Source organism: Lampris incognitus, chromosome 8, assembly GCF_029633865.1.
Source record: "Lampris incognitus isolate fLamInc1 chromosome 8, fLamInc1.hap2, whole genome shotgun sequence".
In the NCBI taxonomy this organism is placed as follows: domain Eukaryota; kingdom Metazoa; phylum Chordata; class Actinopteri; order Lampriformes; family Lampridae; genus Lampris; species Lampris incognitus.
This window is the reverse complement of record NC_079218.1, coordinates 41,972,881-41,990,576: the sequence shown is the minus strand read 5'-3', so window position 1 is coordinate 41,990,576 and position 17,696 is coordinate 41,972,881. Positions and strand designations below refer to the sequence as shown.

Below are 17,696 nucleotides of genomic sequence, written 5' to 3'. Positions count from 1 at the left end.
TTTTACACAAAACCTCTTTCTGCTCAGTATTGCTGAGCTTGAATCCAAAATATCTCCATATAACAGAGTTTTTCCTTCTTTCTGGTTTGCACACAGCACAACGGATAGTCATGTGACCGTATTATGCACGCGTGTCACTGCCTAAACAGAGACTGATTGGTCATCTCTTAATTGTGGGCGTAGATATGCAGACTGCACACAGATGGTCACACACACGCACATTTTATTGTTCAATTAAATTGCAGCCTTTTGCGGTTATGTAATTGTGTAGGCTGCCATTGCGATTAGATTAATTGTGCACCACTGCTTTGTATTGAGGATGTCACATACTTGTGTTTGTTTTAGATTTTTTTTCAGATTTTTTTAGTAAATCCAAATTTTGTGACTAAGCTCACTTGTTTTCTTTTTGACATAGCTATCTGTATGCTGACTACAAAAATTGAAATGAATAATGGCGATTCGGCGCGCAGACTGAGTGGGACTAAGAGAGTTTGTTTGTTTTTTGTTTTTTTTCAGAAAGTTTTTTTTTCTTCTGGTTGCGCTGCCACGCTTCGATGGTGGTGGCAAGAATTGCATGCATGCTGGTATCTTTATTAAAAGAGAATTAGTGATCCTCATGTATGAATCATGCATCAATAATAGCCTTGTTTTACGCATGATCCATGATGATGAAGACACAGACAAATAGAAATGCATAGCATATTATCAATATTTTAGAGACCTCCCCAAAATATCACAAATCATGTTTTCAGGGGAGCTCATGTCTTATTAAGGGGAGCCAAGCTCCCCTGCAGTTCGCACCCTGCGTTGTGTTATTAGTGTGATTGGCTGGAAGACTGTTGAAGGTTTTTTAGTCCCTTGTTTTTTGTTTTGTTTTTTTACTGCTTGTTAACCTAAATCTTTTTTTAAACAAAAGGGCATTTCTTCCATAGTAATATCAAAACAATCTTAACAATCTTTTTATAATATTTATATTTGTATATCATATATTGGTATAGTATAGTATATCGTCTGCCTAATCCCCCATTCATTCACCTTGTGCATATACATAATATCCTAGTATGTTATAGCACCAAAGTTGTATATAGCTCCCACAGGCCAAGCTGTGTTTATATGACTGTTGTACCCTGTACCCCACCCCCCACCCCCCAGGTATATCCTGAAACCACAGTATGCATAATTCTTCCTCATTTAACCTGTTGCAGGCAATGTGTTCACACATTGCACAACAAGAAAACGTTAATTCATCAGCAATGGGTATCTATTATAACTTGGTGACAAGTTCTTCTTGCTTGTTCGGTTATTAACTTAATTCCTGTTTTTTGCTAGTTGGGATCTTTGTCATGTTTAATTTATACACAGCTCTGTGTAAAAAAAAAAAAGTTGTGTGTTTCTAACAAGTGACTCACAGCCAGAACGAGGTGTTGTGTAAGTTAGTAGGAACCAGTGTGTTGTAAGGACAAGGACTGTTCTTGGAGTTTTGTAATATACAGTGCATCCGGAAAGTATTCACACCCCTTCACTTTCCGCACATTTTGTTATGTTACAGCCTTATTCCAAAATGGATTAAATTCCTTTTCCCCCCCATCAATCTACACACAATACCCCACAATGACAAAGTGAAAAAGGTTTTGTAGAAATTTTTGCAAATTTATTAAAAATAAAAAACTGAAATATTGCATGTACATAAGTATTCACACCCTTTGCTATGACACTCAAATTGAGCTCAGGTTCATCCTGTTTCCACCGATCATCCTTGAGATGTTTCTACATCTTGATTGGAGTCCACTTGTAGTAAATTCAATTGATTGGACATGATTTGGAAAGGCACACACCTGTCTATATAAGGTCCCACTGTTGACAGTGCATGTCAGAGCAGAAACCAAGCCATGAAGTCAAAGGAATTGTCTGTGGACCTCCGAGACAGGAGTGTATCGAGGCACAGATCTGGGGAAGGGTACAAAAAAATTTCTACAGCTTTGAAGGTCCTGAAGAGCCCAGTGGTCTCCATCATTTGTAAATGGAAGAATTTTGGATCCACCAGGACTCTTCCTAGAGCTGGCCGCCCAGCCAAACTGAGCAATCGGGGGAGAAGGGCCTTGGTCAGGGAGGTGACCAAGAACCCAATGGTCACTCTGACAGAGCTCCAGCGTTCCTCTGTGGAGATGGGAGAACCTTCCAGAAGGACAACCATCTCTGCAGCACTCCACCAATCAGGCCTTTATGGTAGAGTGGCCAGACGGAAGCCTCTGCTCAGTAAAAGGCACATGACAGCCTGCTTTGAGTTTGCCAGAAAGCACCTGAAAGACTCTCAGACCATGAGAAACAAGATTCTCTGGTCTGATGAAACCAAGATTGAACTCTTTGGCCTGAATGCCAAACGTCACGTCTGGAGGAAACCAGGCACCTCTCATCACCTTGCTAATACCATCCCTACAGTGAAGCATGGTGGTGGCAGCATCATGCTGTGAGGATGTTTTTCGGCAGCAGGAACTGGGAGACTAGTCAGGATCGAGGGAAAGATGAATGGAGCAAAGTACAGAGAGATCCTTGATGAAAACCTGCTCCAGAGTGCTCAGGACCTCAGACTGGGGTGAAGGTTTACCTTTCAACACGACAACGACCCTAAACACACAGCCAAGACAACAAAGGAGTGGCTTCGGGACAAGTCTGTGAATGTCCTTGAGTGGCCCGGCCAGAGCCCAGACTTGAACCCCATTGAACATCTCTGGAAAGACCTGAAAATAGCTGTGCAGCAACGCTGCCCATCTAACCTTACAGAGCTCGAGAGGATCTGCCGAGAAGAATGGGAGAAATACCCCAAATATAGGTGTGCCAATCTTGTAGCTTCATACCCAAGAAGACTTGAGGCTGTAATCGCTGCCAAGGGTGCCTCAACCAAGTACTGAGTAAAGGGTGTGAATACTTATGTACATGCAATATTTCAGTTTTTTATTTTTAATAAATTTGCAAAAATTTCTACAAAACCTTTTTCGCTTTGTCATTATGGGGTATTGTATGTAGATTGAGAAAAAAAAGGAATTTAATCCATTTTGGAATAAGGCTGTAACATAACAAAATTTGGGGAAAGTGAAGGGGTGTGAATACTTTCCAGACGCACTGTATAAGAGGCTGGGCAGCTATCAGCCAATGCAACGCAATGCAATACAATATAAACAACTTTATTAATCCCACTAGGGGCAATTTGTTATGAGCAGCTTGTTGTACACAAAACACAGTAACATACAAACAAAATAAAACAAATAATAAATAACGCCCAGGGAGCGAAATGTGGAATAAAATCTATAAGATCTATATTGGGATAGTGACATGAAGGCTCTGCAATATGCTGCTTTACAAACCGGTTCAACACAACCCAAATAATAATCTGTTGATTTGATCGATTTACAATGAAATGAATGGATGAATGTGCAGACAAAAAGAAACGCAGACAGGTGCATTGTAAGACAGGCGGGTGGACAACTGAATAAATAGATAGGATTGTTCACATTGTTATTTCCAGTTTGCAGATGATGTGACTTTTGTTTGATGTTGTCTTCTCAGGAACCCAATACAGATGAGTTTGAGGACAAAGACTGGACCTTTGTCATTGAGGGTGTATGTATGTCTTTGACCTGTCTAACTAACTGGTTAGAGTTAGAATATAACATGAACTAGTCCCCTGCCTGTAAGGGCATATACTCTATGTTTTTATTGATACTGGTTCTACTGGCAGCATGGTGGCCCAGTGGTTAGCACTGTTGCCTCACAGCAAGAAGGTCCTGGCTTCGGACCCCAGGCCGTCCCAGGTCCTTTCTGTGTGGCGCTTGCATGTTTTCCACATGTCTGCGCAGGTTTCCTCCGGGTGCACCAGTTTCCTCCCATCATCAAAAAGACATGCACGTTAGGGTTAATACTCCTGTCTGTGCTCCTGAGCAAGGCAGTGGAAAGAAGAAATGGAGTTGGTCCCCGGGTGCTGCAGCTGCCCACTGCTCCTATACAACAGGATGGGTTAAATGCAAAAGATAAATTCATTGTAACCTGTACAATGACAAAAGAAACTGGCTTTCTAAATTGATAATTTTATCAATACATGTTGAATCTTTTCTGTTTGTAACATCTTGAACAACCCATTTACACTTTCAGTTGTTTTTGGAAGTATAAATCAGTTGTCGGCGTCCAGGTAGCATAGCGGTCTATTCTGCTGCCTACCAACACGAGGATCACCGGTTCAAATCCCCGTGTTACCTCCAACTTGGTTGGGCGTCCCTACAGACACAATTGGCCTTTTCTGTGGGTGGGAAGCCGGATGTGGGTATGTGTCCTGGTCGCTGCATTAGTGCTTCCTCTGGTTGGTCAGGACGCCCGTTCGGGGGAGCTGGGGGGAATCGCGTGATCCTTCCACGTGCTATATCCCCCTGGCAAAACTCCTCACTGTGAGGTGAAAAGAAGCGGCTGGTGACTCCACATGTATCGGAGGAGGCATGTGGTAGTCTGCAGCCGTCCCGGGATCGGCAGAGGCGGTGGCGCAGCGACCGAGACAGCTCGGAAGAGTGGGGTAATTGGCCGGGTACAACTGGGGAGAAAAAGGGAGGAAAAATCCAAAGAAAAAAGTGAACCTGCATCCACTCATGAAATTGTAGTACGAGATGTCTTATGGGAGAATGTAGATTATACATGTCACTATACGTACTGTTACATTTAAACTGGTTCAAACATTCGGTAGTGTACTGATAGACATCACCAGTGAATAGTCCACGTCGACCTGCCCTTCTCTCCAACTGTCCCGTGTCTCCCACAGGAGAGCAAGGGCCATCGTAAGGTGCTGGCATCTGCAGACATCAACCTGAAACGATTCGCCAGTCCCACCCCCACACAGACAGACCTGTCGCTGAAGCTGAAGCCGCTGTCCGTCAAAGTGGTGGAGGCCACTCTCAAGCTGTCGCTGTCCTGCGTCTTCCTTCGGGAAGGAAAGGCCACGTGAGTGAAGGGTTTAAATGACCTCCCATTTGTCTCAGTCCGCTGGGTTTATCATAGGCTCTGATGGCTGCGTTTGTTCACCATAGCTGATCATGATTCTGCATTTTGTCATCTGGTAATGATGTCATGCTGTTCAAATCAAATCAAACTTTATTTAGTACTTTCCCTACATTAAAAGGCAATGTAATTCAGTGCACTTTACATTAAATGAAAGTGCACAAATAAAAAGGGGTTGACGAGCAAGTAAAATGAAATAAAATAATTGTTGTTGTTGGGCGTCTGGGTGGCATGGCGGTCTATTCCGCTGCCTACCAGCACGGGGATCTCCGGTTTGAATCCTCGTGTTACCTCCGCCTTGGTTAGGCGACCCTACAGACACAATTGACTGTGTCTGTAGGTGGGAAGCCGGCTGTGGGTATGTGTCGTGGTCACTGCCCTAGTGCCTCCTCTGGTCCATCGGGGCACCTGCTCAGGGGGGAGGGGGAATTGGGGGGAATAGCGTGATCCTCCCACGTACTACGTCCCCCTGGCGAAACTCCTCACTGTCAGGCGAAACGAAGCGGCTGGTGACTCCACATGTATCGGAGGAAGCACGTGGTAGTCTGCAGCCCTGCCCGGATCGGCAGAGGCAGTGGAGCAGCGACCGGGATGGCTCGGAAGAGTGGGGTAATTGGCCAAGTACAATTGGGGAGAAAATGGAGGGGGGGGTAATAAAAAAAATGAATATGATTAAATCAAAATAGACGGAACCCATAATTAACTAACAGCAGATTATTTAAGTTAATGAATGAAAGTTACCCTCGGTGAAAGCACTGTTATAAAGATGTGTTTTGAATAGATACTGAAGCGTTGCTGTTTTGGTGGCTGTTTTCAGTTCCAGTGTCAGTCTATTTCACAGTTTAGGGCCATATTACACCCAGCACTTCATCACCATGAGTCTTACTTCAGCAGCATATGCAGCATATCATCTATATAGACAGGAGAAAGCCCATTAAAAGATTAGTAAGTAAGTAAACGAGTCCTAAAGCCTATTCTGGCACTAGCCGTGCTGAATCCATGCATATACTGGCTCGTTCGGCCCAGACAGTACTAATATTTGTACTTAAACATACATTGCATACTTGAAAAAACACGAGTGTTAACCTTGTATCTCTAGTAATATATCCATTTTTTTGTCTATTCATATCAAAAGTCAACTTGTAACAGATAAACCAATCATACCTGAACTTGTTCAAATATCTAAAAAATATGCTCAAATAAACCTTCCTCGCTTTTATTTCTTCCCGTTGTTATCTGTCACTATGTGAGTTGTGGTGATATCAAAGATGAGAAAAATAATGGGGTTTGTTACGTGTGCGTGTTTTTCATTAGCGATGAGGACATGCAAAGTCTGGCCAGCCTGATGAGCGTCAAACCCACTGACATCGGTAACCTTGACGACTTTAACGAAAGCGATGAGGAAGAGGACAGGAAGTCCGTCACTGCTACGGGTACCTACATATGCCGACGTATATATATATACACACACACAAGCACAAGCAAACTTCTCATGTTCTTCCTCTCCCTCACTTTCCGATGTTCACATTCATCACTCGTCTGACATTTATATTTTCCTCTTTTTCTTACATTTTCTGTCATCTTCCTTCTGTCCTTGCTTTCCATCACTTTTCTTTATCTCTCTGGCTGCTAGCTCCCCACACCCTAAAACGCCCCAATCGCCCTGCTCCCCCTCCACCCGACAGGAGAAATTCTACTGGCCACATTCACCCAGCCCCAGGTAGAAGCACCCTCTCCCTCTCTTGCTCTCTTTGTCTCCCTGTCTCTCTGTCTCTGTCTGTCTGTCTGTCTGTCTGTCTGTCTGTCTGTCTGTCTGTCTGTCTGTCTGTCTGTCTGTCTGTCTCTCTCTCTCTCTCTCTCTCTCTCTCTCTCTCTCTCTCTCTCTCTCTCTCTATACACCTTCTGTCTCTAATGGCCTAACCAGAAGAAAAGACTTGTGGGCAGGTATTGTGAGTCTCTATGTGTCTCTCCCCTTGCTGTCTCTGGGCACCTCCGTTTGTACAATTTCACACCTTCATGTTAACTTTTAACCCCCGATTTTCTCTTTACCCTGCCCCCATGTTGCCACCAACCTTTTACACACCACATACTTCACACCGGGGTGTCAGTAAGGCTAATAGGATACAACAGGATGAAATGCAAAATGATGCTAGAAACTAAAATTTTTCGCGTTGGACAGTGGAAGAATACCTGCTGATGTGACAGACAGAAAAATACTAAGGCAGCTCTTCAGGTAGCAAAAAAAAAATAATCAAAAATCCTTTATTGTTTGGCTAGTTCATAATTTGAACATTATAAAAAAATGCCAACCTGTTTCTGCTACAGACATAGCCTTCATCGGGGCAACCAATGAAGGCTAAGCAATAAAAGCCTTTTAATCTTTTGATACCAGAAGACACGCCCTCTCTACTGCCCCTGTTCAACAAGGGGCCCAGCCTTCCCCTGGCCCCTCCCCTCAGCCCTCCCCTTGCTCCAAACATAAAACACCTCAATTTTTCCTGTTGTTTCCCAAGAGTTGATAGTCCTGCTAAGGAGCAACTTCTGGCTGTTTGTTTGGCTATTTGTTGAGGACCTCCTGGTGTCAATTGTCATATGTAGTGATTTTGTAATCCACATTGAAATGGAGAAAGGTATGTTTAGGGCAGTGTAGAGGGCCTAGATCTGGAATGATTTGTTGTCTCTTCAGGCCTGTGTGTCTCAGATGGTTCTTGCATGTACTTGTCTATGTAGCTCCAATCAATATGGCCACACTCCAAGTATGTGGAGTTCAAACAGCTTGTCTGTCAATAAACATTCAAACCAACCACTTCATTAACTCAACTTTTTAGAATGTTTTTGACCTCATACCTCTTCACATCCATTTTTCATGTTGGGACCTGATCAACAAGTTGGTAGTAAGCAAAGCATCATAATAACAGTGGAACTTCAGACTAACATGGGATTTTATTACCAGTTGATGTTTCAGTGTCTCTCATTCCATTTTCATTGTTCAGCTCATGATATTTTTCTCTTCCACTTTCTTGTGACATTGTTTTTTTTTTCCTTTTCTTATTTTGCAACTGTCAACTTTCATCCATCCCTCCATCCCTCCATCCGTCTATACCCAGCCTTTGGACAAGAGGGTGGTAGACCAGCATCTGGTCCTCCAAGTCCCGCCCTCCACTCCCGCCCTCCGCTACCTGTCGCTCCTCGGCCTTCCCCTCGTCGGTCCAGACACGCCCTTTCTTCTGCCCTTGTCCAACCAGGGGCCCAGCCTTCCCTTGGTCCCTCCCCTCAACCCTCCCCTCACTCCAAACATAAAACGCCGCCTATGGCCCTTAAGACTGAGCCCCCTCTGACACCCGACGCCCTCCCTCTGCCATCAACATTACCTAACCCTCCATCAGCAGAGTCCAATACTATACAACCCACATCTACCCCGTCTGCCCCGACTCTACCTGCTCTGCCTCCCTCCCTTGCTCAACCCCCATCACCCAAGTGCTCTCAGACAACATTAACTTTACCCATCCTCTCCCACCAGCCTTCTTCAGCACTTCCCGCCTCACCCCAAGCCTCTACTCCTCCTGCACCCAAGCCCTATGAGGCCCTAGTATCCTCAAATGCCCCCTCTAACCTGCCCGCCAACCCACCCAATGCCTCACAAACAGTGATTACCACATTAATTGGAGCCACCCAAGCCCCCATCCCCGGCACTGTCATCACCCAAGCTGAACTCCAACTCAACTCAGCCCAATCCAAGGCTTCTGTCCCAGCGCCTTCATTCAACTCCCAGCCTGCTCCAGCCTGCACCACTACTACCACCACCTCTTCTTCTTCCCAGCCTCTCCCCTCAGCATCCACCCCTTCCTCCCAGTCCACTCACTCCTCTCAGACCCCCTCCAAACACCCTGCCTTAAATCGAAATCTCTCTCAGCCTCCCTCTCTTCCCAGAATCTTCCAGCCTGGTTCAGGAAAAGGTATCCGCTGGCTGGCTGGAAGCAGACCAGCATGTCTCATTCTAATCAACTTCATCAAACCGCTTTCTTTTTTTATCTGTTTTCCATTGAGTGTCTTGCTGGGACTCCTTTCTGCATGGTGTAGTTCCCTGTGTGACATCGAGTGTGCAAAGTCAAAAATGGAGAAAAGCATTAGCAGTAGGTTTAAAGTCTGTGTGTGTTTATGTGCATGTATGGGCAAGCATGCATGTGATAGAAATTGGTCATGTGTGCCAGTTCAGTCCAAATCAATGCATGATCACAATCACTGATCTGCTAAACTTAACTGAATTTTGCCGAGTACAGATGGACTGCAGTGGCTTGGCTACACACAGTTGTCACATAGTACCATTACAGAATGAACAAAATAGACAAAGGTCTGGTATGTTGCAAGTGTGGATTGTCTCTGTCGTGTAGCATAATGTTAGTTTAACAACTGCATGCCACAACCTCTAAATCAGGCAGTTCTCTTTCCCTTACTCTTACTCACCACTCTCACTTGTTGTTCCTCCTTTGTTTTTCTTCCCCTGCTTCGCTTCTCTTCTCCTGTCTTCTGTTCTTAGTTTCATACCAGCGGCGCCTCCCAGAGGATCAAGGTGGATATGCAGATGAGACAACTTTGACCATTGGTCAGCCTCTCTGATTGGTCGAGAGTCTAATGTCTTTACATTACTTCCTGATCCAGTTTGCTCTATTTCTAATATACAGATAGTATTCATTTCAAACTTTCAACCTCCTTTTCCACTTCTCTTCTCTTCTCTTCTCTTCTCTTCTCTTCTCTTCTCTTCTCTTCTCTTCTCTTCTCTTCTCTTCTCTTCTCTTCTCTTCTCTTCTCTTCTCTTCTCTTCTCTTCTCTTCTCTTCTCTTCTCTCTTTCAATCCTCACCACCAGCTCATGCACATATTTTCAAACCTCAGATTGTGAAGGCAATGGCTCGTCCCTCCTCTCCTTCACCCTTTACTCCTGATGCCTCTCCCCTTGACAAGACCGTCATTGACATGGCTACTGCACCACCTCTCCCCAAATACTGCCCTTTTAGCTCAGAGACAGGTAATTGGGGCAACAAGATTCACATAGATATAGAGCAAGTTATCTGCCATTAATAGTTATTGGACACGTCAATTTGACCAAAGCAGTACCAGCTGTTTCACACACAGTGCTGAAGACAGTATAGCTGTGTTAACTAGCAAACTTAACTGGCAGTAATATATTGTCGATATGTTTTTTTAATGTTAAAATAAGGCCTGGATTCTGGTAGATACTTCTCTTTAATTTATCGATGCTCTTTCCCCTTTTCTGCCTCCTCTACTCTCTCTCCCATCCCTCATTCGTCTCTCCCCCTCTGTCATCTTCTTTGTATTTACTCTTCTCACACTCACCTTTTCTCTTTCCATACTATCTTGCCTCCCTTGCTCCTCTTCTCCACTCCTTCTGTCTTTCACCTTTCATCCATTCTTTTCTTTTACCATTCCCTCCTCCCGTCTTCAGGGGGTCAAGGGGCAAGGCCCAGGTCCAGGGTTCAGCAATCAGATGCCCCCCTCATGGGTGGTGACGTCAGCCCTGTCCCGCTGCTGACCAGTCCTGACCTTGATGCCCTCTGTGACCCAGAGGCCCCGCCCCTCTCCGCCTCCCTCCCCTGCTCCTCACCCCCCCGCTCCTCCCTACTCTCCACCTCCCTACTCTCCACCGCTCCTCTGAGCATCACCCATCCCCAGCTCCCTGCCTCCGCTCTTGTCCCTCCTGCTGAGCTCAGTTCCCGCCAGTCAGGTAACACACGCCGACCACCGTATCCCTGTTCCTCTAATATTCTTCAGTCACAAGTCCATCTCAACTGACTCTCTCGGCTGTCTTTTCACAAACTACCATGATGCCTCAGTTGAGAGCAGCTGTCTGGTGCTAAATAACAGTCTTATCTCTTTCAGCCAACAGCAAGGACACACAGTGTCATAGATCTGAAGGGCAGCTGTTGTGTGACTGTTGTGAACAGAACGATATGGAATCTTTGTCCTAAGTTTGCAGTTGGAAGTATAGTAGTGTTGACTGCACATTTTCAGTTGTGTCGCTAACATTACATATTATTTAAATCATGTCCTGACTGGATGCTTAACACCGACATTCCGAAGTAGATGCTTTTGCACCAGTTCAGCAGAGCTAAAGTTAGCTCGCCTGGATCAGGTTTTTAGCTAACCGACAACCAAGAAAAGTAAGCTTACACATCAGAAACACTTCAAAACTTTTTTCAAAAGGTTGATTTGTTGGAGCATGTTAATTTGTGAAGATGGTAGAGCTAAATGGGAGACCAAGGGCCCTATTTTCGGCCTTGATTGCACTCTGCAATTTCGTGAGGTGCAGTTAAGTTTTCTATGCATGCTGCAGCAACACGCCATGCACTATAGCATGAGCAAAGGCATAGCAGAAGATGTGCCATTGTCAGTTTTGTGGCACATTGTAATTTTGGTAACAGAATGACTGCCATCTGCCCGCCCAGGCAAGGTCAACAGCGGTGCAGCACAAGGTGCACTCTGTGAGCAGTTTTCCTCACTTCAGGTGCACAACACTGACGCATGCAAGTTACAAACATATACTGTACCACAATTATAAATGTGATGCAGAAATGGATGGGTCATATCATACCTGTCATGCTGTAACCAAAAAATAACCTTTCCTGCTGTCCATCAAATTGGGAAATTAATTTCTAAATGATGGCTACTAACAAAAATCAAGTTTGTTGTTTGATATGATGATTCTGCAGTGAAAACTCATATCTGCAGATCCTGTGTTGTCTGACTGATCATTTATTTTGGTAAAAAACTGGTGCACGTTATCCAAATGGTAAACGGGTTGCATTTTTAAAGTGCTTTTCTAGCAGCAACAGCAACTAAAAGCTCTTTGCAATCAATGAACGCCTCACGTTCACCTACGCACACCAACACTCATGGTGGTGTCAACTATGTAAGGTAACAAACAAACAGATCATCGGGAGCGGTTAGGTGTCTTGCTCAAGGATACCTCGGCATTTTTGCAAGGAGGAGTTTAGGATCGAACTGCCAACCCTCGAGTTACCAGGCGAACTGCTCTACCTCCAAGCCACTGTCGTCCAAGTCCAAGTAGTACTGCGCTTCTCACACATATACCAGTTTGTTCTTGTAAGAAACTTCTTCTACGTGTGTGAAGCTCCAGACTGCCTCTCTGCACTCACAGCGCAGCACATGCTTCTTTTAAAGGAAGGGAAGGGCGTCCAGGTGACGTGGCGGTCTATTCCGTTGGCTACCAACACAGGGATCACCGGTTCAAATCCCTGTGTTACTTACGGCTTGGTTAGGCGTCCCTACAGACATAATTGGCCGTGTCTGTGGGTGGGAAACTGGATGTGGGTATGTGTCCTGGTTGCTGCACTAGTGCCTGCTCTGGCCGGTCAAGGCGCCTGTTCGGGAGAGGGGGAACTGGGGGGAATAGTGCGGTCCTTCCACTTGCTACATCCCCCTGCAAAACTCCTCACTGTCAGGTGAAAAGAAGCGGCTGGCGACTCCACATGTATCGGAGGAGGCATGTAGTAGTCTGCAGCCCTCCATGGAGCAGCAGAGAGGGTGGAGCAGTGACCGCGACCACACAGAAGAGTAGGGCAATAGGCTCGGTGCGGGACCACTGGAGTCTTCAGCTGAGAATAATGTGCAGACTGATACAACAGAGCTACAGTGTGGTTACATAAGGCAGTACCAGCGACAAAGGAGCACTGTGCATGTATGAGCTCCACAGGGCATGAGTCCTTCATGATAGCCTGAAATAGTAAGGAAAGAGGTGGCATAAAAAAATCCATGTCATGAAGATATTGTTTGTATTTCATTGAAAGGTTGTAGATTTATTGGTCTTAATTTGAACATTTTGAATGATTTTGTGATTAAGAAAGAAGAATAAGTTGAGACAGGGCTTACATACATGCGTTCAAGAAAAACTCAAAATCCAAAGTAGCATTTCAGCAGTACAGAACTCTGCATTGGACATGCATTCTAATCAGTAATTTTTTTTTCATTTTTGGTTCTGGAAACTGTCTCAGCTGATTCATTTAAAGGAAGTATGAATATGTGCATAGTAACAGATAGGAACAGAAGATGTGTGAGTGGAAGTTGATAGTTCATAAGGTGAGTGGAACATCTGACATGGAACATGGAACAGAAATACTCAAACCATTTTCTGGAAACACCATGCTAAACATGCTGCAACTAACATTTCAGAAGTATGCACATATAAAAAAAAAAGCCAGACTGGTGTTTTCCTTAACATCCAAACTCTGGTAACTCTGACTCCCCAGAACATGACCGAGAACTATACCTAGCTAGCTGTCTAAGCTAGCTAACTGATCGTCTTCCTACTCAAATCGTGGGGTTTCTCATGCTTTCTCATGGACCTATAGCAGGTCGCCTTGATGCTGACCTCTCCTGTACTTTTATCTTTATTTGATACTGAAAAAGAGACAGATTTATGTTAGTCAAGAATGTAACGTTACTGATTTTGTGATTTTGAATGTAGATGTAAGTTAGCAACATTAGCTGACTAATAAAAACAAAGTAGCAAGATAACGTTAGTTGCAAGGCAGCCAGCTAACATTAGTTAGCTAGCTAGCTAGCGCTAGCATAGGTCTAATAATGCCGTTACTAACCCTCGTCGTACGATGTACCTCAAAATATAAATCTTAAACCCCTTTTCTTTTTTGCTCGTCTGAGCTACCAAGGAAGCACTCACAATGTTATGTGTGTCATTGACCGTGATTTTAGGGAGGTCCTCTAAACCAGCGTTTCTCAAACCTCTCCTGGCGGACCACTTGTCCTGCATGTTTTAGATCTCTCCCTGCTCCAACACAGCTGATTTAAATGATCAGTTTTGTTATTAGACAGCTTCGGGAGCTCATAACGAGTTGATCATTTGAATCAGCTGTGTTGGAGCAGGGAGAGATCTAAAACATGCAGGACAAGTGGTCCGCCAGGAGAGGTTTGAGAAACGCTGCTCTAAACAGCGAGTGTAAAACAAAGCCATCTCAATACCCAATTTCCTCTCAGGGATGAATAAAGTATTCTGATTCTCTTCTCTCAACAAACCAGACCGGAAGTTCTTGTGCAAGTACTCGGAAGTCGAACGACTCCATCTTATGCACCTAGGCTATAGGCCGGATACAACTAGGGAGAAAGGGGGGGGGGTCGCAAAAAAAATTAAGGGAGGGAAAAGAAGAGATTTGATTCGTTCGTATAACACCAGCCCCGCCCACACCTGCTGATAATATATTCCTCCCCATCCCCAAATGTGCCGCAGGTGTGCCACACGCCTCTGTCAAGAATATACCAAAACTATGCCCAAGCACAATGCTGCTATAACGTTGACTGCTTCTTAATTCACGAAACACGACCCTAACTCTCAGGTCGTGAGTGGATGACTTAGATGCCGGGTTCATGACATGCTTTGCATCTGAAAGATCGTTACAGTTTGTACTTCGTGAATTTACCTTGAATGTTGCTTTTGATTTTGTAGGGTCAACAATTCCCTCAGCTCATCTCAGCAAAGGGACAACCCCAGTTACCAAGGAGATGACCCCTGTGACTCTGAGTCGTGACAACGAATCCCCTCGAAGCAGTCGGGCTGTCGGCACCATCAGAATTGCTGGCCAGTCAGTTAAACCAGAACAAGTGTCAAAGGAGACAGTTAAAGTGGGCAAAGGTGAATCAACAAAGATCAGGTGAGGTCACGAGTTTGCTTGCTTTGGATGCTTATAGATAGGGTTTGGTTCTACGCTTTAAGTTTGTCTGTGACACACAGACTATAATGCTTGCATTTATCAAACATGCTATGTCTGCACTGAGGAATAACTAAGTAGATTTGATGCAAATCTAATCCCATAGTGAGTAGGAAAACCACAAATTACTACATTTGCTGAATGTGTTTGCCTGCACTAACCCAACTTCAGTTATTTGAAGTGGGTGTTATTGAAAAATCAAACGATGCGCTGGCAGATCAACTAAATATCCATCCATCCATTATCCAAACACCTTATGCTGCTCTCAGGGTCACGGGGATGCTGGAACCTATCTCAGCAGTCATTGGGCGACAGGGGGGGACAGGCCGCCAGGCCATCACAGGCCATTTATTGGTCTTAATATTATTAATTATTGATATCGGTCAATATGAAAGGAACCAAACCAATACAGCGTAAGCTATAGTCCGGACTTCTGTGAATTTTGGTCCGAACTTTTTGAAGCAGCCTTAGTCAGTTCAACCTAGAATACGGAAAACAAACCTTCAAAGAACCTGTGTATGAAGGGATTTAAGTCTCATGACTATAGGAGCTGAACGGTTAAAACCTCGTCATCATCAGTTCCATAACCTATGGAGGTCATAGGAGCACTGCAGATGCCTCAACAAGAGGTTGAGTCATCATTGTGTTACCTGGTGGGCCCTATCTCCTCTCCAGGTATGGATGGCTGTTGGTTCACAGAGGAACTCATCCGCCCTTTTACAGGTTTTGTTTTTAGTCCTGCTGGGTGTCCACACACCCTCTTCACAGCAACATGTTGCTTTCAAATGCAACTTGTGAGTTCATATTTAAATGTTATGTCATGTAGCCAAGGAAACAAACAATTTAGCTGCCGAACTAAGTCGACCGGTTATCTGGTCAATCTCTTACTTTCAAACAGGTACTGCAAAAGCATAATGACAGAGGAAATGTCAAAACCGTTTGGAAGGCCAATTTTGTCCTTGCTAATATTAGATTATTAAAGACTTCATGCCACTAAAACTACAGTGTAATTAGTGTAACGACCACGGATGACTAGACTCGCTAGCCCTTGGCTGACAGGTCGGACCCTTTAGTCGACTGGTTAACTAGAACGACCGATATTTCACTCCTACCTAAAACGTCCATGGGTGGTCAAATTGACAGCCGGTTTTTAAACTCTATATTCTGTCAAGATAAATACCCAACTGACATATTAATGCATTGCTTATGTTAATATGTCTATTAAGAAAGGACTGACACCAAAATTAACATTTTAAAAACTTTAATACTATTTTTCAAACAATTTGTAACATCACCGGTGTCCAACACCTGTAAGTACTGCAACACCTTGGTGGTAGTCATGGTGTCTGAAACAGGGGCCGTACCCAGACATGTTGGAGATAATACCTGAAAAACGAAACGAAAACACATATTGCTAATCTAACAATTGTAACAAGTCCTATCAAACATGAAATGTAAAAAAAGAACTGAATGTTGCGAAGGAAATGACGTGACAACACACGTAACATGATGCGCAATTGATCTAAAACTAATTTTAATGAAAATTATGCAGTTTTGGGAGCATTCAGTGAGCGGCAGGTCTGTATCTTTTTTTTCACAAAGTTATTAAACTTTGACAATCCAATATGGTCAAAATGACCGCCATGGTCGTTCTAGTAGTTTTTTACATTTCACGTTTTATAGGCCTTGTTATGTTTGTTAGATTAGCAATATGTGTTTTCTGTTTTTTTTGTTTTTGTATTTTTTCAGGTAATATTTTCGCTTTTTCAATTTTGCTATTTCCACCGTGTCTCTCTGAAGTTTAAATTGTTTAACAATAGTATTAAAGTTGTTAAAATGTTAATTTTGGTGTCAGTTGTTTCCTAACAGACATACTAACATATGTAATGCATTAATATCTTCATTGGGTATTTATCTTGACAGAACATAGAGTTTACAATCCGGCGGTCATTTTGATTGCCCATGGTCATTTTTTTTGTGCGATTGATCTAAAGCTAATTTTAATGCAAATATATGCAATTTAAGGAGCATTCAGGGAGTGGCAGGTCTGTATCTTTTTTTCCCCACAAAGTTATTAAACTTTGAAAATCCAAAACGGTCATAATGACCATCTTGGTCATTAATGTAGTCCCCCTTGGTGCGGGAGACCCGGGTTCGCGTCCCGGCTGCCCCCCGAATTTGCTACATTGGTGTCAGAAGTGGGATGGTGAGACCATGAGGCCATCGGAAACGCGTGCGCCAAGAGGCATGAGAGAGCTGGTATGCTGAAGCACGGGGACGTGCGTCCCGAAGGAGGGGGGTAGTGTAACGACTACAGATGACTAGACTTGCTAGCCCTTGGCTAACAGGTCAGACCCTTTACTCGAGTGGTTAGCGCAGTCGCTCATGTTGCGGGCGACCCGGGTTCGCATCTCGGCTGCGGCGGATTCCTGGCTGCCCCCTGAATTTGCTGCAATACTTGCCATCCACTGCAAAACGGACACCCATAGGGCCCATCTTTAAAAAAAAAAGTAAGAATAATGTCACAACTCATGAACTCTGAGCTAACAGAACATTTTTACTTCCAAAGTCGTACCAAACACCAAAGCAGTGGCCGTTCATATGGACTGTTCTTGTGAACAGAGTAAGCATGACCCCATTTGAAGGCACAAGTTAACATCCATGTTTGAAACCTACAATTGCTTGTTTCAACCCATTTCATAGTAATTAATTGCTGACTTGTGGGGGTATCATTTTTGTGTGTAGTGTTTGTGCCCTCCATGTCCCTAATGTGTGTAGGGTGGTCTCTGCTCTGACAACTCTTCCACTGACCTGTCATTGTGCGAATGACTGTAGAGTTTACTTAGCAGTCAGATCTAACTCCCGCTGTGTGGCCTGTGACATCTCACACATCCAGCCTTGCA

The 17,696-nt window shown here is 44.2% G+C and overlaps 1 protein-coding gene across 1 annotated transcript in view; it reads left to right on the top strand.

The window, feature by feature from the left end:
- Window positions 1-17,696, top strand: part of ehbp1l1b (EH domain binding protein 1-like 1b) — a 51,458-nt gene that overhangs the window by 11,871 nt on the left and 21,891 nt on the right. The window contains exons 4-7 of the mRNA XM_056284200.1: window positions 3,565-3,618; window positions 4,802-4,980; window positions 6,352-6,470; window positions 14,532-14,736. Of these exons, the coding sequence (XP_056140175.1) occupies window positions 3,565-3,618; window positions 4,802-4,980; window positions 6,352-6,470; window positions 14,532-14,736 (557 nt within the window). The remainder of the gene's footprint in view (window positions 1-3,564; window positions 3,619-4,801; window positions 4,981-6,351; window positions 6,471-14,531; window positions 14,737-17,696) is intronic.